Source organism: Notolepis coatsorum (genome assembly GCF_963971535.1).
Source record: "Notolepis coatsorum genome assembly, chromosome: 5".
NCBI classification, from domain to species: Eukaryota; Metazoa; Chordata; class Actinopteri; order Aulopiformes; family Paralepididae; genus Notolepis; species Notolepis coatsorum.
Window position 1 is genome coordinate 200,442,134 of NC_140169.1, and position 22,296 is coordinate 200,464,429.

At 41.3% G+C, this 22,296-nt stretch overlaps 1 protein-coding gene across 2 annotated transcripts in view; it reads right to left on the reverse strand.

Annotated features, from left to right (window-relative positions):
• Positions 1–3,258: 3,258 nt before the first annotated feature.
• The window catches only part of ube2al (ubiquitin conjugating enzyme E2 A, like), a 38,259-nt gene continuing 19,221 nt past the window's right edge, over positions 3,259–22,296 (reverse strand). For both annotated transcript variants that reach the window (XM_084315109.1, XM_084315110.1), the window contains exons 2-6: positions 12,311–12,391; positions 10,507–10,532; positions 7,568–7,657; positions 7,223–7,311; positions 3,259–4,100 (exon numbers count right to left, since the gene is read on the reverse strand). In XM_084315109.1, the coding sequence (XP_084171235.1) occupies positions 3,972–4,100; positions 7,223–7,311; positions 7,568–7,657; positions 10,507–10,532; positions 12,311–12,391 (415 nt within the window). In that variant the 3' untranslated portion in view covers positions 3,259–3,971. The remainder of the gene's footprint in view (positions 4,101–7,222; positions 7,312–7,567; positions 7,658–10,506; positions 10,533–12,310; positions 12,392–22,296) is intronic.

Below are 22,296 nucleotides of genomic sequence, written 5' to 3' on the forward strand. Positions count from 1 at the left end.
TGGGCTTTCTGTTCCGTTTTAAGCATTTTTCAATATCAAATGGTGCATTTATATAGCAGCTTTTATCCAAAGCGCTTTACAATTGGTTCCTGTTCCTCACATTTTACACATTCACACCGATGGCGGAGCAAGGTGCCGACCTGCTCACCGTGGATCAGTTAGGGGTTAAGTGTCTTGCTCAAGGACACTTGGACACACTGTCACCCCATGATAGTTGTATCAAAGTAGTTGTAAAATGCTGAACGAAAGCTGTAGGCCTCTGCCCCCCTCACCCCTCCCTCTGTTATGTGGGCATGTATTGTAAAATCCCTGGGCATTACCTTGGGATTAGCGATAGCGTTCCTGCTCCACTCCGTCGTATTCAAAAATAGCCAAGCAACAACTCACATGTTCAAGCAGGTGTTACAGAATGATTCCACTGGCCGTTATTTTCCAATTAATAACCAATAGGACAATACCAGTGTTTGTATGCTTTGGTAGAATTTTAACACATTAAGACCATTATAGGGACATTTTGTGTTGATCTTTCAGCGTATAAGAAACTATATAATGCTAATCAAGATGGTTTTTTTTTGTTTTTGGTTTGAAGCCATAATTCTCTGAAGACCCTGCAACAACTTTTAAAAGATCCAGTAAAATGATAATTCCATCTGCAGAAATGTATTGAGATTAGTCTCCATGGCTCCCATGAAATTCAAGATTGTCTGCTAAATCAAGTGTCACAATGTTGAACTTATGACGCAATGTTGTTCTTATGCCAATTCTCTTCAGCAATATCCAGTCCAACCCTGGACCTGCCGTATGGTGTTTGGCCAACCCTGCCGATTTTGCTACAGTGAATGTATTGCTGTTCTCCATTCGAATATTAGAAGTCTCATCTAAATTAGATCTAAAGTCTGGATCCAAACCATGCAGCCTGATATTATTGGGCTTCCTGAATCTTGGTTTGAACAAGTCCGTTTCAGACAGCATGATCCATGCCAACGATTATCACTTATTATTTGTAACAGATCTTAAGGGTGGCTATATACTGTAAAGCAGTGCTCCAGGTCATCTTCTCTAGATCCTTTGCCCAAGATATCTGCATGGTTCAATATATATTATATATACGTATATATATATATATATATATATATATGGCGACTGGCTCGGGAGGTAGAGCAGTCGTCTGGTAATCCGGAGGTTCCCAGTTCGATTCCCGCTCCTCACAGGTAGCGTGTCGAAGTTTCCTTGAGCAACTCACTTAACCCCTAACTGCTCCAATGAGCAGGTTGGCACCTGGAATGGTTGCCTCCGTCGTCGGTGTGTGAATGTGTGGAACAAAAATTGTAAAGCGCTATATAAAATGTACCATTTATATGCATCTTTCACCCTCGTAGGTGGCCATCCCTGATAGACTAGCTCAGTCTCAAGTCATCTTTGACTTGACCCTCCACTCGTAACCTTCGCTCCACCAACACAAACCGCCTCTTTCCCCCCCAGGACCAAGCTCCGCACTAGGGATGTCCCGATCACGTTTTTTTGCTCCCGATCATGTGATTTTGAGTATCTACCGATACCGATCTTTCCCGATCCAATCAAAAAAAAAAAAAAGTATATATATATTTTTTTTATTCAACAAACATGACCATGTTCACGTCTTAAACTCATACTGAGGCCTTAGTTTTGGTTTTAAATTGCATATCATCATTCATTTATTTATTGTCACACAGAGCAGAATAATTTTGCCAAAACAAACCAATAGTATCCAGCTGCAGAACGGCAGACCAGCCACACTCTCAGACCCCAACGCATTTCCTTTGATTTAATTATACATCAAATGATTTATGTCAAGGATTGCAATGCCTCACTTGAATGAAGTTAACTTTTCACCTGGATAACGTCAACATTCAGGGTGAATGTAATGTGAGAAATTGGGATAAAAAAATATAAAAAAATTATTTGGGTCTGAGTGTGGCTGGTCTGCCGTTCTGCAGCTGGATACTATTGGTTTGTTTTGGCAAAATTCTTCTGCTCTGTGTGACAATAAATAAATGAATTATGATATGCAATTTAAAACCAAAACTAAGGCCTCAGTATGAGTTTAAGACGTGAACATGGTCATGTTTGTTGAAAAAAAAAAAAACGATCCCGATCTTCGGAAAATCACGTGATCGGATCGGGACATCCCTACTCCGCACCATGGGGGCGACCGGGCCGCTTATTGCTTATTCCCAGAGGAAGAGTGTTGCCGAGTGCTTCCGCGTTTTCCCTGATTGGCTGCGACACGCCCCGCGGCAGGCGCGGCAGCGGCAGAGCTTGCGGCATTATGTAGCCGTAATCCCAGATGATTTTCATTCGATGCTTAGCTCAACTGGCAGCGCTGCGGTCCTGCAGTCCGTTGGTGACAAGTTCGAATCCCTTCAATTTTTTTTTTTTTACCGTGCATTCTTTCGCCGGTTAAGTTTAGGCATTAAGGTTAAGGTTAGGCATTGTTTCGGAGTTGGTTAAGGTTAGAAGGGTTAAGTTTAGGCGCTGTTAAGGAGCTGGTTAAGGTTAGAGTTTGTCTTAGAGAATGGCAATATTCTTTCGGAGTTGGTTATGGTTAAGGTTAGGCATGGTTAAGGTTAAGGTTAGGCATTGTTTCGGAGTTGGTTATGGTTAGAAGGGTTAAGTTTAGGCGCTGTTAAGGAGCTGGTTAAGGTTAGAGTTTGTCTTAGAGAATGGCAATAGACAGCCTATTTCCGCGCTGCAGCTCTCTCGCGCTGCCGTGGTCACATGGGCGTCATGGCCAATCAGAGAAAACGCGGAAGCACGCGACACACTCTTCCGCTGGGAATAAGCTACACGCGACCGGGCCTTCTGCTCAGCTGCTCCTCGCCTGTGGAATGCCCTCCCTGACTACCTGAGAGCACCATAGACCAGTTTCTTTTAAAAGAGAACTAAAAACGTACCTCTTCACAAAAGCCTTCTCTTAGTTTTAACCTTTGTATACATGCCTTTGTGTTTTATCCCCTTTTTTGGTATGTTTTTATGCCTTGTTTTTTAATTGCCTATGTTTTTAAAGCCTATGTTTTACCCTGTAGCACTCTGAGATTTGGTTTCCAAATGTAGAGTATTATTATCCTTCATCCTGGTAGGTGGCCATCCCTGAGACTAGCTCAGTTTCAAGTCTCCCAACAACAACGTCACGGCTGGTTTATTTACAAAGTGCTGGAAAGAACGACATGGAGGACAACCAGTGCAAAAATCTGTACATAACTTCAGATTTATGTTTCTTATATACACGAGTAGAGAACGGGGGACATGAATACACTGTCATGCATGTAACAGTTCACAACACAGTTAAGACGTGGGTTCGAGAGGCGGGCCAGGTGTAGTTCGGACTGCAGATTCTCTCAGAGAAAGAAGGCAAGTGATCCGGAACTGAAGCCCAGACAAAACTGCCCGTGAAGACGAGGTAAACGTAATGACAGAAAGCACGGGAGCAGACCAGAACAGGACCTATAATAACTGATAAATTTACTATCAGAGGAGCAGAACAGGACCTGTAATAACTGATATATTTACTATCAGAGGAGCAGAACAGGACCTGTAATAACTGATATATTTACTATCAGAGGAGCAGAACATAACAGGACCTATAATAACTGATATATTTGCAAACATTTAAACATAATAGTGATTTATTACAGTGAGAGAGAGCACACAGAGGCATTTCTTTTTTAAATGTCCCAAAACGGTCCTTATTGAGAGGATTTCAAAAGGCAAGATTCCGCACACGTGTCCCCCCGAGACCAAAACAGGAAGGGGAGAAGAGAGAGAAGAAGAGGAAACCACTCCCAGCTGGTAAGAAAAACACTTTCTAGGAAGGGAAGGTAAAGTGCATAAAGCTTAAAATCAAAGATGTGAGGGGTCCAAAAAAATGAAGATGTACTCTAAAACCTGCAGCACACACACAGCTCGGCACTGGAGAGGACAACGGGCTCGTATCAACTGTCTCTCCAGCTCTGTTCTACGATGGCCGACACTCGCTTCTCGTACTCCCTCTTGTTCTCCTGGTACAGCTGTGCTGCCTGACTGTTGGCTGGACTGTTGGGGTTTGGTTCATCAAGCAGGGACTGGATGGAAGGAGGACATATCAAAACACAGATTAACTGATTTAACGGCGTATACATACATCTGTATATATATATATATCTGTTGTGTGGGCCAAATGGTTTGTGAGTGAAGTTCTTTATATGGTCTAGCATGGCTTTTACCTCACCTTGTGTACTGCCCCATATCTTGTTTTAGTTATATATATATAAACATAAAAAAGTTTGGAAATTTGTGTTTGGTAGATTATTTCTCTGTTGTAACAATGCTTCTTGGCAATACATTTTATACCGTTGGAAAGCCTGTTTATTTCCCTTTTTAAATGGTGCCCCATTTGTAAGGAACATGCATTTGTGGGATGAGCAGCACAGCTGAGTATGTGGGTTGCGCCCATGAAAAATGTGACAAATCTTATTCAAACTGTTTATTCTGCTGTTGCTATTGACTCTTGTTTGATGTGGTTTGGTGGATGATTGAAGTCTATCAGTAACGAGGAAGAAACGGGACATATTGGCAATTTTACAATTGATTAATTTAACAAACAGCCAGGAGCCTCAGTAGCGTGTGGAAGAACCATACACAGCCACAACAGCCTGGCACCACCTCATGCTGGACACCACGTGGTCACACACTGCTGTGGGATGGCATTCCACTCCTCAACCAGGATTTGTCGCAACTCTCAAGTCAGCCAACATGGTTGTGTTGGTCACCCTAGCACGAATAGCACGCCTAAGCTGATCCCACAAGTGTTCAATTGGGTTGAGGTCAGGACTGTTGGCAGGCCATTCCATTCTCTCTACTCGCAAATTCTGGAGGTAGTCTTTGATAAACCGCTCTGTGGGGGCGAGCGTTGTCATCTTGGAGGATGGAGTTCGGTCTCAGACTGGAGATATGGGATTGCGATTGGTAGGTGTGGAAAAGTGACCATAGCTGAGCGTAGGAAGGTCCGATCGAGGTCCATATCTGAGGAGGTGCCAGGCTGTTGTGGCTGTGTCTGGTTCTTCCACACGCTACTGAGGCTCCTGGCGGTTTATTAAATTAATCAATTGTAAAATTGCCAATATGTCTAGTTTCTTCCTGGTTACTGATAGACTTCAATCATCCAATCCACCAAACAAGAGTCAATAGCAACAGCAGAATAAGCCGTTTGAATAAGATGTCACATTTTTCATGGGTGCGTGCAACCCACATACTCAGCTGTGCTGCTCATCCCACAAATGCATGTTCCTTACAAATGGGGCACCATTTAAAAAAGGTAAATAAACAGGCTTTCCAATGGTATAAAATGTATTGCCAAGAAGCATTGTTACAACAGAGAAATAATCTACCAAACACAAATCTCCAAATTTTATGTTTATATATATATTTCTTTTAACACTTTCTTTGCCACGCTTATGTACATCCTTATACCATCCTCTGCCAGCTCTATTTGTCTATGGAGAAGTTCCCCTTCTTTGCAGGGCTATAACTTTTTAAATTGTATTGCTAAATTGACATTACTATGGCCCATTCAACGTCAATTATCTATCGTTCAGGATGTAGGAACATTATACTTTTTCATTCACATATTCATACTAAAATACGGTCTAAAGTATAAATATGTTTTTATCGTTTTCTGCAGCATTCTGCAGAACGTGATTTATAGCCCTAAATGCATTATATTGATGATCAAATACAGTTTGATAGCGATCGGTGCCAGATAAAAAATTTCAAATGGACGTGCTTCTAGAAGTTACTACTTATCATCTGATGTTGACCGGATGGGGGGGGGGGGTCGTTTATAATTCCGTGGCCAACGTTAGATGATTCATGTAGTGTCGGTGATATGATCATTAGAGCAGTTTGTATCGAACACGGTAAAAATAAACGCTGAAACTTACCCCAGTCTCCTCGGGCCGTTGGGCGATGAGCGTGGAGCAAACAGATTCCTATTATGGGATGTTGAAATATGCGATCCATCTCCAGGTTGTATAATAGTATATACGTCCAAATCATGTTGTTTATCGAGTTATTGGTAACGGATCGCTATCCATTGTGTCGCGCTCGAGTCCCGGGACCTATAGCGAGTGATCGGACCGAATTTGGATGAGCACCAGTTTCCGTTTCCCGGTTTGGGCGATCCGCCGATCGGCCACCAGATGGCGCTCTTGAACCATTGGAGAGTTGAGAGGGGATCAACAGTAGATCTCAAGTCTCCGCGGGAGAAATATGATTGCGATCACAGATTTTTGAAATATTGATCTCAATGACGTGTTACGGCGTCATTGGCAGAATTAGCATGGCGGGGAATGACGTGTTAAGGCGTCCTTGGCGATTAAAGTGTTAATTGCTTTCCTTGTGGGCAGGTGAAGGACTTAAAAAAGAAAAAGTGCATTGTTTGGGCGTGCACACACACATACACTGCATTTAAATAGTGATGTTATTTTGATACATTATGCCATTTTTCTTTACATTCATATATTTTCATTATTACCAATTATGTCGTACGTTTATTTACTGGTGCTTATTTTATAATTGTTTTCAGTGGGTTGTTTCATTATTGTTTATTAGGTGAGATACCTTCATAAACCTCCATTTAAATTTTTTTTTATCTCACCTGCACATCCTGTTTCATTTTTGTATTTATTTGAAAGCTAATGGGAATCATAAAAAACAAGTATAGCACAAACAATAGGGTGCCAGGTCGCATCTAGTTTTTTACCAACCCAGTTCCGCGTTCTGCAATCTGATTGGCCACTGACGTTTCTGGTCGTGTGACATCTGCGCCCAATCGTGTGACGCCTGTTTCTATCGCCGGTTAAGCTTAGGCACTCTTTCGAAGTTGGTTAAGGTTAGAGTTTGTCTTAGAGCAGGGCGATAGAACACCAGCCCTGATTCCAAACTCTAACCTTAACCAACTTCGAAAGAGTCGCCTAAGCTTAACCAGTGATAAACTAGGCGTTGCGTAGTTTGCAGGCTGTTCGAGGCGGAAATGGGCACAGATACAGGTGTCACGTGATTGGGCGCACATGTCACATGACCAGAAACATCAGTGGCCAATCAGATCGCACCAGAAACATCAGTGGCCAATCAGATCGCAGAACTGGGTTGGTAAAAAACTAGACGCTGCCAGGTCTCCCTGATAATGAATGCTAGCATTACCTACCTGGATAGAGGTCAGGATGGAGGATACATCATAAGTGGGACTCCAGCGATTCTGTAGGATATCCAAACATATACTTCCATCTGCATACACTGTAGATACAATAGAGCAATACAGTATCATACACTGTAGATACAATAAATACAGTATCATACACTGTAGCTACAATACAGAGCAGTACAGTATAATACACTGCAACAAGCATCATCATTCATATTAACCCTTTCACTGCAACAATACAGAATGTTAACCCTTTCACTACCACACTACAGACGGTTAACCTTCTGTAGTGTGGTAGTGAAAGTGTTCAATTAGAGGTGGTGATGAATGGCTACATGTGAAACATACCATTTGGGTGGAACATCTTTGACACAAATCGTACGGTGGGAGGTTTGTTGGGATATTCTTCTGTGAACTCTACAGTTAGTTTGAATGTACCTGAGGCAGAGGGGAAAAAACAGTTAGAAAGATCAGGGATAAAATTAAGACCCTCTGCATTGTCACTAATTTTGAAGACATCATCATAATGTAATCTATCCTAGAGTAAAAGTTAAAAGAATGCCATTGACATTTAGGGAAAGTGCTCTTGAGACCTTAGTGTCTGTCAACCCTTGAAGTAGTTTATAAATGTAGGCCTACTATAGGTGTGTGTGGGTCCAGTCAGTTACCTCATTAACGAATGCCTGCACTGCACAATCTGTATAGGCAGCACAATTAAAAAGGTTTAAAGGAAAACGCTAACATGTTGGGAAATTTGCTTATTTGCCATCTTCCCTGGAGTTAGACAAGAAGATACATACCCTTTTCTTCTCTGTGCGTGCATTAAGCTTAGGGAACAGCCGCTCCGTTACAGTGCCCTACAGTCACAAAATACACTCCAAATACAACTGCAAAACTTTCCTGTAAACATGTTGTGACCTGTGTATTTACCACGTGGAGAAATAAAAAATAATTGAATTCGACAATTACGTTTTCTAAGCAAATATACTCTGAACTATTTTTTGCCGAACCACTCCTCTCGGGGCGCAGTCAGTGATTTCACGCAACGCAGTGATACTTACTAACGTGACGCCGTGTTTGTTTACATTCTCATTTCATTCAAAGGATCCGAACCAATTGAAGTTTATGGATACCATGACTTAAAATCCTCTTACCTTGACGATTAAAAGCCTACCCAATTTAGAAAACAGTATTCCCATGGCTGGTCTTGATATGCTGCTACTGTAGCTAACGAAAAACCAACAGCCGGGCACTCAAGCAGATAACGAGGGTAATAACTTCCGGTCGGGGAGTTCCAAAATAAAAGAGCGACGTCTATAGCAGCGGAAATACGTTTATTTTGTACATTATCTAACGTTAACACGAACCTAAACTAACTTTAGGTTAGTTGTAACATGTACCCTCGTTATCTGCTTGAGTGCCCGGTTGTTGGTTTTCGTTAGCTACAGTAGCAGCATATCAACACCAGCCATGGGAATACTGTTTTCTAAATTGGAGAGGCTTTTAATCGTCAAGGTAAGAGGATTTTAAGTCATGGTATCCATAAACTTCAATCGGTTCGGATCCTTTGAATGAAATGAGAATGTAAACAAACACGGCGTCACGTTAGTAAGTATCACTGCGTTGCGTGAAATCACTGACTGCGCCCCGAGAGGAGTGGTTCGGCAAAAAAATATTCAGAGTATATTTGCTTAGAAAACGTAATTGTCTAATTCAATTATTTTTTATTTCTCCACGTGGTAAATACACAGGTCACAACATGTTTACAGGAACGTTTTGGAGTTGTATTTGGAGTGTATTTCGTGACTGTAGGGCACTGTAGGGAACGTCAGGGTACAAGTCTGACCCACTTCCAGTGATGAAGCTAAGCTACGCTAACGGAGCGGCTGTTCCCTAAGCTTAACCCTTTAATCGCCAAGGACGACTTTAGACGTCATTCCTCGCCATGCGTAATCTGCCAATGACGTCGTACAGCGTCTTTGAGATCAATATTTCAAAAATCTGTCATGGCAATCATATTTCACCGACGGAGAGTGAGCAGATTGCAAGGTCTGACATTGACCAAACTTGATATGCATGACCTTGGTGGGCTCTAGGTCAACTCCTGAAAAGGGGGTCAATGTCAGACTTTGCAATCAAAAGTTAGGGGGCTAATAACCCTTGCCATAATTTCAGTGCGCCCCCTAACTTTTGATTGCAAGGTCTGACATTGACCCCCTTTTCAGGAGTTGACCTAGAGCCCACCAAGGTCATGCATATCAAGTTTGGTCAATGTCAGACCTTGCAATACACTGTAAGGCACTGTAAGGCTAACCCTCCCCCACTTCCAGTGATGAAGCTAAGCTATGCTAACGGAGCGTCTATTCCCAAAGCTAAAATGCACAAACAGAGACAAAAAAGGTATGTATCTTCTTGTCTAACTCCAGGGAAGATGTTAAATAAGCTAATTTCCCAAAATGTTGGAGTTTTCCTTTAAGCTCTAGCCATATTTTCAGAAAATGCACCTAAATGTACATACCAAGTAAATGCAAGATTGCTCCACTTCTACAAGGTCCATTTGCATGTTCTTGGTATCTAGGGACATCTATGGACCTCAGGGAATGTATTCCCAGTGTCAGGAATATTGTGTCTGTTAATATGTTTGAGTAAATTGTAATGAACCAAAGGAGAATATAAATCTTTGATAGTGAATAACACCATGCTAACATTGACGAGACGTGAAAAAAAGCCACTGAGCTCATTCAGCACCTTCTTGAGATCAAGTGTACTAAGAATCTAAGCAAATTAATAAAGGGCAGATGATTTACAGCGGGTTTTGTAGATGCAGTACTGAATTTTGCCATCCGGACACATGCCATTTCAAATATGAATAGAATATCAGGCCTATAAATGACCTTATTATGGCCACGTCATACATATATGGATCGGGCCAAATCTCCTCTTTCCAATGGCAGAGTCAAATCTGGATTTAGTACAGGTAAAAATGTGAAAGGTACCCAACCCTAGCCATGGCGGATATGATTTCCCATGAATGTGAACGCACTTGGACAGACTGCATTAACACTTGGCTGACTCTGATCACAATGCCAGCCAGACCACATCTGATCACATTCTAATCTCAATGCATGCCGTGTGCATTTACATAGTGCATTAACATGCGTTTTTCCTTATCCAGAGAAGATATCGAGTTACAGAAACGCAATTTATGAAAGGTGTAAATGGAGTCTTGCTTAAATAAACAGTCGTCATGTTTGACAATATTTGATAAAACCCTGTGAAACACTCACCATCTTCAAAAGGCGTTCCCTCTGGGCTGTAATGTTAAAAGACATTCGATTAGACAACTTCTACTGTAAAGATCAAAGTATCTGAGCTCAAAGTATTTTCAACTGAGTTTAGTTTCAGTTAGTCTCCAGAGTGGGTTTTTGTTTGTTTCAGTTTAGTTTGGGGTTTTGCTGCCCTATGCGATGCAATGCCGCCTACAGACTCCCCACTGTTGAAACACACCTACGTGAGTCCGACTTACCTAGGCTGGCCTAGTCTTGTTTTTCTAAAGTCTAGTTTATTTTAATTTCAGTTAAAGGTATGTTATGTTAAGAAGTCTGCTAAGAGCCCGGAAAAGGAGCCGCGCCCACAGGAAGCAGAGATGGAGGGTGTGACAGAAATAATCGTTAGATTAGTTGACTAATCGAAAAAATAATCGACAGATTAGTCGACTACCAAAATAATCGTTAGTTGCAGCCCTACCCCTCATATAACTTACTTGTACACCTGCACATAACCCTTAGCTCTGTATGATAGCATGTACTATAATGCTGTATATACCATGTATTCACACCACATATATAGAGAGAGACTACCCCAACCCACGGACCGACCGCACCCTGAGCAGGCTCTCCCACTCACCTACTCTCTCTCTTATGTCTTCCAGACACCAGTGGAGCACAGCCCCCCTCTCCCGGCCATAAGGCCAAACCCTTTTTTGAAGAATCCCTCCAACTGGAGAAGACCTGTTTGTTTTGCCCCTTAACACTTTAACTGCCGAAAACGCCGGAACTCGTCATTCCCCGCCATGCTCAAGTTGCAGAGGACGCCGTAACTCGTCTTTGATATCAATATTTCAAAAATCTGTGATCGAAATCATATTTCCCCTCCGCAGCCTTGACACACAGTGCTGATCTCCTCTCAACCCTCTAGAGGTTCAAGAGCGCCATCTGGTGGCCGATCGGCAGATCGAAACCGGATGTCAACCTTTGAACCGGCAGGACTCACTCCATATGGGGTCCGGGCACTCGCTAATGTTAGAGAGACTCTGTCTTCACACAGTGAACATCGATCGGTGGAAATAACTCGAAAAAACAACATGATTTGGACGTATATACTATTATACAACCTGGAAATAGATCGGGCATTTCAACATCCCATAATTGAAAACTGTCTACTCCACGCTGATCGCCCAACGGCCCGAGGAGACTGGGGTGAGTTTTAGCGTGTAGTATTACCGTGTTCGATATAAACTGCTATGATGAACATATGACCCACATTAGATGAATGGTATAACGTTGCCCACGGAATTATAAACGCCCCCTCGCCCATCCGGTCAACATCAGATGACGTGTAGTAAATTCTAGAAGTACGTCCAGTTGAAATGTTTGATCTCGCACAGATTCCTACCAAACTGTATTTGATCATCAATATAATGCATTTGGGGCTATAAATCACGTTCTGGAGAAAGCTGCAGAAAGAGATGAAAACATACTTATACTTTAGACCATATTTTAGTATGAATATGTGAATGAAAAAGTTTAACGTTGCTACACCATGAACAATACATATAGGACATTGAATGGGCCCTAATAATGGCAATCTAGCAATAGAATTTAAAAAGTTATAGCCCTGCAAAGAAGGGGAACTTCTCCATGTTAAATAGAGCTGGCAAGGGATGGTATATCATGAATTTAACCATGGCAATCAAAGTGTTAAAAAAAATTCAAACGCTGACCCTGTCTGGTGTTGTATTCCAGTGTAAAACCCACCTACTTTCCCCCCGGGTTGCCACAAAGTGATGTTGTATCATTTCTAGTTAGTTACCCAAATATGACTGCGTTCCAAACCATGATGTTGTTTTCAGACGGGGCACCGCTGACGCCTGCTGGGGGGTCCTCTTGTAACCTGCAGGGGATCATGGGAGGCATGTTTTTAATTCATTTAAAGGGGAACTATTTTACTATTTCTTTCACTATTTGGGCACTTTTACACAATTCCTGTAAGTTTATGGAACACCTCTGTAATTATATATATTTTTTAATTCATTGTTTTGGATTTCTAATCAAGTCCTCAAAAACAGCATTTTTCTACCTCAAGATCTTAAGCCGTTTTGAGCCTGGCCACCTAAACCACTGCGCCGCCTGAACATTAACATGCATCGGTGTCCTTCTGACATCACAAATCATCACATTTTCAGATGACTCAGTTCAGTGAGGGTGAATATTGTGAGAGGAGAATTGGAAGAATGCGCCAATATGAGAATTAGAGACATAGATCATATTAATATAAGTCCACATAGCTAGGAAACAATGCTAAACACTGAAAAAGGCCATTTATAAGATAGTTCCCCTTTAATTGTCATGGCTTATTTTATGTGAGGCTAACTCACACAAGTTAAGATTGTTTTATATATATATATTAGTGCTGTCAATAGATAAAAAAAATTAACTAATTAATCTCACAATTTTCTGTAATTAAAAATCGCATTTTTCTACTTAAGACCGAAGCTTGTAACAGATATTTACTTGAGTAAAATCATGGAATTAATGTAAAATCAACAAAAAAGAAAGTATATTTAGATTCAAAGACAATTTTAATAGCTTTCTTTGAATACAGTTTCTCTCCTGTGAAATACAAATGTTCAACAAAACCATCACCATTGTAGATAGACCGCTTTCTTATATTATATTGAACATTTTTCACTCCATAGATTAATCTAGATTATAAAAAAAATTAACGCTTTAAATCATTTAAATTAATCTCCAGAGTTAAAGCATTAATTTTGACAGCCCTAATATATATATATAGAGGCCTAACTGAAGTTGGGAGTGAAATCCTGTTATCCTGGGTTTCTTGATATGATGTAATGTGTATTTTTTATTAATCCCTACTAGGGGAAATGCGTCCTCTGCGTTTGACCTAGCCCCTAATCGAGACAACTGTTGACAGTTTGGAATGGATAGACAGTTACACAGTTGCCTCTATGTGGCCATCATTGTTTTGGGTAGAGCACGCCGGAACCAATCTCGTCTGCTGTCTTTCCCATGCTGCTGCTAGCATCTGCAACAATGTCATTCCGGTTCCTGACAGTTGATTGGTAGAAATGAGAATGACATTGCTGCAGATACTGTAGCAGTTAACGGTCAATGGACACTATAAAGCAGGGTGAAGTAGGGCTGGGCGATATGGCCTCTAAATGATATCGCGATATTTTTTGGCCATATCGCGATACACGATATATATCGCGATATTTTGACATTTCCTCTAAATCACTTAAAAATGCTTGATTTAACCCTTTGATGCATACAGTCACGCCAATATGATGATTATAATAAGTCCCTGCAACATATGTTTGCATTATTAAACCATGAAGATGCTTTAAAAAATAATTTAATGAAAATGTACTAAGAGTAGTCTACTGACACACTAATAAAAAAATCTAAGACAATTTATATAAAAACTCTTGGGTGCCTAAGACTTTTACACAGTACTGTGTTTTATATTCACTTTAGCCAAACACACACACACATATATATATATGTATATATATATATACACACCCTACTGTGAGAAAATAATAATCACACACAAAGGTATAATGGCTTATAGCAGACTTAATGATTTTAGAATATTTCAGATAATGAAATTAAATGTTTATATCATCAACTATCCAGTTAGTATTTATACTGTCTGTAACGTTTGGCTACTTTAAATCATTGAATGTAGAGAGAGAGCGAGAGAGAGAGAGAGAGAGAGAGAGAGAGAGAGAGAGGGGGCGAGAATTAGGGCTGGGCGATAAAACGATAACTATCGCGATAAATTATTTCCTCGAAATAAACATGAAACGTGGTCGCAAAGTTTCGATATATCGATTTTCCAAGCTTGGATATGAGCACGCACTAACAACCAATCGGTGAAGGAGATGGCCGAGAGCGAAGGAGACCCGGAAGGAGACCCAGAGGTAGGACTCACTCAACAACAAGGCTTGCTAGGCTAATTAGCTTGCACGGCGATGTTTTATATATTTACGTGCCGAGTATGTGTGTGGCGTGAATTCTGAGGCCACGTTTATAGTAGTGTGGGTATACAGTGGACGTCGTTTCAATATATTGTGGCGGAAGAGAGTATTTTAGTGTCATATTTAGCACATTGTCATGGAATACACCGCTTAGAAGCAACAGGCTGGCTAGGATAACTAGCTTGCACGGCGATGTTTTATCTATATACGTGCCGAGTATGTGTGTGGCGTGAATTCTGAGGCCATGTTTATAGTAGTGTGGGTATACAGTGGACGTCGTTGCAATGTATTGTGGCGGAAGAGAGTATTTTAGTGTCATATTAGCACATTGTCATGGAATACACCTTAGAAGCAACAGGCTGGCTAGGATAACTAGCTTGCACGGCGATGTTTTATATATTTACGTGGCGAGTATGTGTGTGGCGTGAATTCTGAGGCCACGTTTATAGTAGTGTGGGTATACAGTGGACGTCGTTTCAATATATTGTGGCGGAAGAGAGTATTTTAGTGTCATATTTATTACATTGTCATGAGATATTCCGCTTGTCGGCTAACTGCTAACGTGCGCGGACTGATGACGACATCAACTCGACTCGAGACATTCGCAGCAGCATAAGAAGTTAATTAAACTTGACAGACATTATATCGACGATAATTATCGATATCGAATTATATGAAAATAATTTTATCGCAATAACGTTTTTGGTCATATCGCCCAGCCCTAGCGAGAATGAACAAGAGAGCCAGCCCCCCCCCTCGGGTTTTGTTCTAGGTTCGCGTTTTGATCGTCTAAGCTGCCGTAGGTGATGACGTCACACTCGAATGTAAACAGGAAGAGATGGAGATGGAGACACACGGAGATGGAAATTGAATGATATACAGAAACGAATAACCAATAAATATGAAGTTATGTTTAAACTTCTGTTGTCAAGCGTTGTCAATATAACCCACCCCCTTTCCTCACGAATGGAACTAGTCTTGTGGAGTCCGCTTTGACCGTTTTCCAGGGTTAGCAGCTATCGCTAGTTAGCTTAGCATAATCCTAATGGATACCTTGATTAGCAGCTACCGTTAGCTCATTGCTCGTGTCAATTAAATTACATGTTATTAAAGGTCCGCGCTGGTCTGTCTAATGAAATTACAACCGCAACATTATATCGCACTGTACAGCCCTGACTACACTAACGTTAGCCTATAGCTCCGCCGTCCCTGCTACACTCTGGACCAATACACTAACGTTAGCCTATAGCTCCGCCGTCCCTTCTCGAGGAAAACACTGCGAGTGTCTCTCGGCCGTGGGCGGCGCCATATAAACTAAATACTTGATGTTCGCGATATAGTACAGTACTACATCTCGGGTAGAACAATCCGCGATACATCGAGTATACTCGATATATCGCCCACCCCTAGGGTGAAGTACCAAAATGTAAACATTTTCATCATTTTGTCTCGTGTTGTAAATGCAGCGCACCCTTCCTTCCTTCACCAAGAAAGGGGCACTTCACCAAGAAACAATCCTGATTTCTTTGCACATAATCTCACACATCCAAAAACTCTACAGTTTTGCACACATTCCTTTAGTTTGACAGTTATTGAGTAAATTATTTTTTGAATATGGTCATCGGAGACACTGAATCCTTGTGTTGTGTGTTAATTACAGCTCCATGAAATTATGTAGATGAAAACTAGCAATACGTTTAGCCTTATAGGGACTGCTACCTTATAATTTCATTGAGCTGTAATTAACACAACACAAGTACCGTAATTCCTCTAATAGTAACCCCGGCTTGTATTTGTTTCAACTGTAGCGGATACCAGGCTTGTATTAGGAGGAGGCATGTATAAAAGAGAGGGCTATATTTCTATTTTCAAACAGATCATAATGAATAAATCAACATTTTGTGTCAGTTTGAATCCAGTAAAATGTACTGGGTTCATTTATTGAAACCAAGTACTGTATGAAATACGGTAGTAAACAGTGCAATTACAGGTGGCCAAAAAAAGTTAAATAAAATAAAATAGTGCAATCACAATACTGATATAATAATAATAATAACTTCATTTTATACAATTCTGAGGTAGGCTTACTCTCTTGGTAAACATTAACACCATACCATTATATGGTATTTACTGCACAGCCAGGCCAGCATATAACAACAATAACAAAATATATTGCCTATGGTAAATCCGTTGAGGGAAATACCGTAATTCCTCTAATATACATGAAACCCGGCTTGTATTAGGAGGCCGGCTTATAATTGCTTAGCTCAACAGCGCACCTGGTCATTAATAGAGACCCGGTTTTTAATTGAATACCGGTTACTATTAGAGGAATTACGGTATTCAATGTCCCTGATGACATCACTGGTGGCCATATTCAAACTAATTTGCTCTCAATTAGATTAACCGTCTGTAGTGTGATAGTAAAGGGTTAACCTTCTGTAGTGTGGCAGTGAAAGGGTTAAGTCGAAGCTCAGCCAAAGACTAAATAAAGAAAACACATGTATCCATTCCCATGTGTTGTTTTTGGTGGCGTTTGTGTTGTTTTTGGTGGTGGGGTAGCCCCTTTCGTGACTGTGATGCACGCCAACAAGGTTTGGCCGAGTGAATCCACAGTCCCTTGCTCCTCAATGGGAAACCAACCTAGATTTACCCTGAAGAACTTGTCCTACCCGAACCGTTTGTTATACAAGTATCACAGAGAAATTTCAAAGGTACTCACAGTTGCACAAGGGTTTCGAACAGACAAACGTTAGGGTTTGAAAGCTTGGCGTTGCTATTTAAACATTTAAAATCATTTTTATAAACTGGTCAACACTGCTCAAAACAGCTTTACACACACATGATCACACAGCGCATGCGCATCAGGCACCCAATGCCAATGCCGGAAATAAAGCTGTGTTGACCAGTTTATAAAAATTACTTAAAATGTTTATTAGCAACGCCAAGCTTTCAAACCCTAACGTTTGTCTGTTCGAAACCCTCATGCAACTGTGAGTACCTTTGAAATGGCTCTGTGATACTTGTATAACGAACGGTTCGGGTAGGACCAGTTCTTCAGGGTAAATCTAGGTTGGTAAACAAGACGAAAGTCTTTCTCTGGTCTGCATCCCCTTAACAATTGTGTGTATTCCGGTTTGAACGCAATGTGAAGCGATACGCGTTTGGTTATAGCTCCGCTCCCGTCAACGTTAATTTAGTTTAAAAACCTTATTTGAACAATACCAAAAGAGATTAAACCACATCGTATGTATTGATAAGACCTTCTACTAACTATATCAAAAGACAGAAAGACTCAACATGGATACTAATGATAAGAAAAAGAGTGGAAAGAAAAACCCTCCAACGGCGTCGATTTTGACACGTTCGAAGGGCACAGCTGACGCAGCAGCGGTACCGTTGGAGACTAGCCCCGATGGGGGGACTATAGTAGAGAATATACCGGGACCAACGACGACTGGCCCCGAGAGGGAGACAGCAGTTGACGACACAACGGTAACGACGTGTAAAAATACCGTAAAAGATAAAGCAGGGGAATTTGAAAAGATAATCTCCAACAAACTCATCGGGTCCATCATTGCACCCACAACATCATTTGACACAAGCAGTGCAATTTCACACCCAGACTTCAACTCTCCGACTATCCTGATGAAGGAACAGATGGTCGCTATCGAGGAATTCAAAGCACACATCGATGCTAAATTCGAACTGGTTATGGAAGCAGCCGCTTTACAGGCCGGGCGAATCACGGCAGTGGAGAATACGGTGATAGAAATTACAGAGGGTCCAAGTGAACGAGAAGAACCTCAACGATGGATTAACAGAATTATCGACGGAGATAAAACAGGTGGAGGAAGAATGTCGGAAGAAAATACAAGAAGTCGAGGAGAAAGCAATGGAGAGGCATCTCGAGACACAACGTTACTACAGGCGAAATAATATCCGCATCGTGGGACTGGATGAATCAGTCAAATGCACAGACGACAGCTTTCCAACAGTGTTAGTAGATATTTTAGGTAATAACAACCTTCCCACAGCGCCGACAGTGGACCAATGTTACAGAGTCGGTACACGAGGCCAAAGAGGTAACGGTCCGAGAGTTATCATTGTTACCCTGCGTAAGACAGTAATAAGAGACGCCATCATTAGAGCAGCGCGCAATCAAAGGGGGAAACTGAAATATGGTGAAAATTCAATAGCTATCTATGAAGATCTATGTAAGGAGGCCATCGCTCAGCGTTTCCCCTACAAGGATGTGATGCAGAGAATGTTCAAGAGTGGTCTCAGGCCAATTCTTAACTACCCGGCACTATTATCGATCATGGGAAAAGACGGTATTAGACAGGGAATACGCACGCCTAAAGCCGCCGAAGATTACATGAAGCTACATGGATCAGGTCCCCCCGGGCAGGACGCAACACTGGCTCGAATCAGATAAGCTTACTCATCTCTCCATTTCTTTGTATTTTAGTAATTTTATTAGAATGACTTTACCACGGCTCAACAAAAGTAACAGATGATATGCACGCTGGCAACAATAAGGCACAAGATGTTTAATATGGCGCGTAAGGCATTATATTTACAGTCTTCTGGTCTCTGTGGAGACAATAATCCAACATTGACATTATGAATATTCTGGAACATTCTGGGCTCCTCTCTCAACTGCTCAGGGACACAAAGGAATATCCCGGAAAATACTAGAAGGTCATGCCCCTGGGTAGGAAGATCATTCTGGATCATAACAGCAGTGTTTACATATTTACTAGTATTCTACAACCTTCTAGAATATTTGATTTGATTTGAAGTCTTTATTTCGAACATGCAATGAATACAACAAACAATAACAAAAAAGAAAAAACAACTCAATCTGCATGTTCGAAAAGGAGTAGGAAGAAGTATATACTTATTTAATCCTACCCCTTTTCCACTACTCAAATGAGTGTACTATTTTAAACATAAAAAAGAAAAGAAAAAAAAATATATATATATATATATATAAAACAATATAATGCACCCCTTCAACGAAGGCCTGTAAATTTAACACTAACATCCGGTGTGAATAAGATTCAAGGACTGAAGTTTAATTAGGCTTTAATAAGGCTAAAAAAAAAAAAAAAAAAAAAAAGACATTAGCCACATCTAAATGTATAAGCACAACAAGGTTATTCTAATATTTTAAATAATTACTCCACTGATTTAGAGATTTGCACAATGTAGCTCCAAAAGTCTCTATTTTTTCTCTTTTTTCAATTTTATTTAATCTGTTTTTCTCTGATGAGTTTTATTTTAGTTCTCACTCCTTTTTTATTTTTTATCTTTCATTGTTATCTTTTTTCATTTTAACTCTTTCCGTGCCACTCACGAGATTTCTCGTGTTTTTTTATAGGTGGTTGAAAGTAGGGGTGGACAGTATGGTCTAAAATTTATATCACGGTATAATTTGAAGCATAGACGTAACGGTATATATCACGGTATCATCGTTTTTGATTAAAAAAAATTTATTTTATATAATTTTTTTTTTTATAAAATATATATATTATATAATTAGACTTGTACTTGTATTATCTGTATTACATCGCCACCACGCAACAAGCTCCACTGTCTGTGTGTACTCTAGTAGCCTCCAGCTACGGCCAGGATTCTCCGGAGCTGCACCTGGACCTATACTCGAGTAGCCTCGAGCAGAGCTACGGCCAGGATTCTCCGGCGCTGCACCTGGAACCCTATTGTATTGGTATGACGTTACTTAAAGGTCAACCTCCACGTTGTATTTTTGTTCAATAAACAATGTGGACTAGGCCAACAGTGGCTTTCATGAAGAAGGGAAAAAATAAGTATTGAAATTGACCCAGTTTTAGCGTTTTTATCAAAACATTTTGTCTGCCCAACACAATCAACATGCACATGCATATTTTAATCAATGGTTTATAACGTGCACGTGTAATGTCGTCACAACAGGTATTGGTCACCAGGGGGATCACCAGGGGGCGCTGAGAGTCACACAGCTAGTGGCAGGCAGAGAGCCTTGCTACCATAGATATATGCTTGCTACTACTAGCCGAATGGAAATGTATCTGTTTCACCTCACTATTGCTCCGTGATTATAGCCATCCATCCATCTCTAAAGCTAACCACTATTTGTAAAAGCCACAACCACGTTACCATATTTGTAATAATGTAAATCATTGTGTCGTTGTACACATAGTGTTTATAACGTTAGTAGATAACATAGCTTAGCTTGGTAGCTATTGTGCTAACAACATATCCCGACATCCGGCTTGCTGGCCGGCATGAACGGCCGACCCAAAATGGTTCTCTCCTCTCTGTACACCCCGACCCGTCCCCACGGGTGCCCTGCCGGGGGGCCCATGGACGCGACGGCGGCGGCAGCCGCAGGGCGCCCGAGCCCGCAAAGGCTAGTGTTACACGATAGCTATGAGCTAGCTATGAGCTAACTAGCGCTGCGGGCTCCGGCGCCCTGCGGCCGCCGCTGTTGTAGAGTCCACAAGCTTCACTCGGTGCATCAGTCACGAAAGGGGCTATGATGAGCTTGGCAAGCCAGAGTAAAACACAGTTTTCATTCAATCAATCAATAACAACATTAACCAGACTCTCGTTGTGTCTATTATGCTAACGCTAACGTTACCTCATTGTGTCTATTCTACACAGATAGCCTCTCGTGTCTATCTGCTAACGTTAGCATTAGGCTAACTAACGTTACGTCCCTAACCCCCAACAACAAGCGTAACTAATCAGCGATCTTTTTGTCAGACTAAACTCTCCGCTCGGTGGCAAATTGTGTTGATGTCCGTTTTGTTTCATCAATAAATGAGGCAGAATACACAGTGACTGTATCCTTTTTTATTGCACTTGTTTCTTGCTGCAAACATACAAAAGACATCCTACGCGAGACATCAAAGATGGCGGCGTTCTGTTTTCGTTCAGACTCCCCAAACAGTGACGTCACCGTGTCTCTCTTCTGACCAATCAGTGGTCTGCAGTTTTTCACGTGTCATTTCTGGAGCTCTCATGCTGATCACCAGCAGCCCTGCCTCCCCACACGGAGACAAACTGAGTACTTTATTTTAGTGGAAAAGCAACATTAGATTCGGCTCATTAATATGCAAGCCACACCTGTTGTGACGTCGGCGTTTGATAAGCTTTTTTGATTCGCGCGTGCATGTTATTCGTGCATGGACCTTTTTAACTCTTTCAGAGTGGCATTTCCGGTGTCAAATGGAAAAAAATAAATAATGAAATTATATACCAATGATGTAAACTACCCATAATTGATCAGTAGGGTTTAACCTAGAGGTTGGGCTTTAACTGTGCTCAGCAAGCCCTCAGCTCGAATACGCATCGAATCAGTGTTATAAGACATTGATATCAGGAGCTATCTGTAGCTACTGCTAGCCGGATATATAACGTTAATACAACGCCTCAGTGAATTATTTAGTTCAATGGGACATTTCGTTTTGAACGGTGAACTAACTTGCGTTAACGTGAGCTAACAGCTAACAGGTAGCACACACGTCTCTACTAGACTTTGTGGAGCGTTTGTTGATGTCAGGAGCTATCGGTAGCTGGCCGACTAGATACCGTTCGGTTAGACAATGCCTCATCATGTATTAAACTAAAAGTGAATCGTTGACTGGGTCATTTTGTAACGGTAGCTAAGCTAGCCGTCCTCCCGTGTCCCGTCCCACTAGACCCGTGTTTACATGCGTGCGGTAGGGGCTGGCACGCCCACTGCACGAAGCCTCCTAAATAACTTTTTCCAGTTCGCACATAT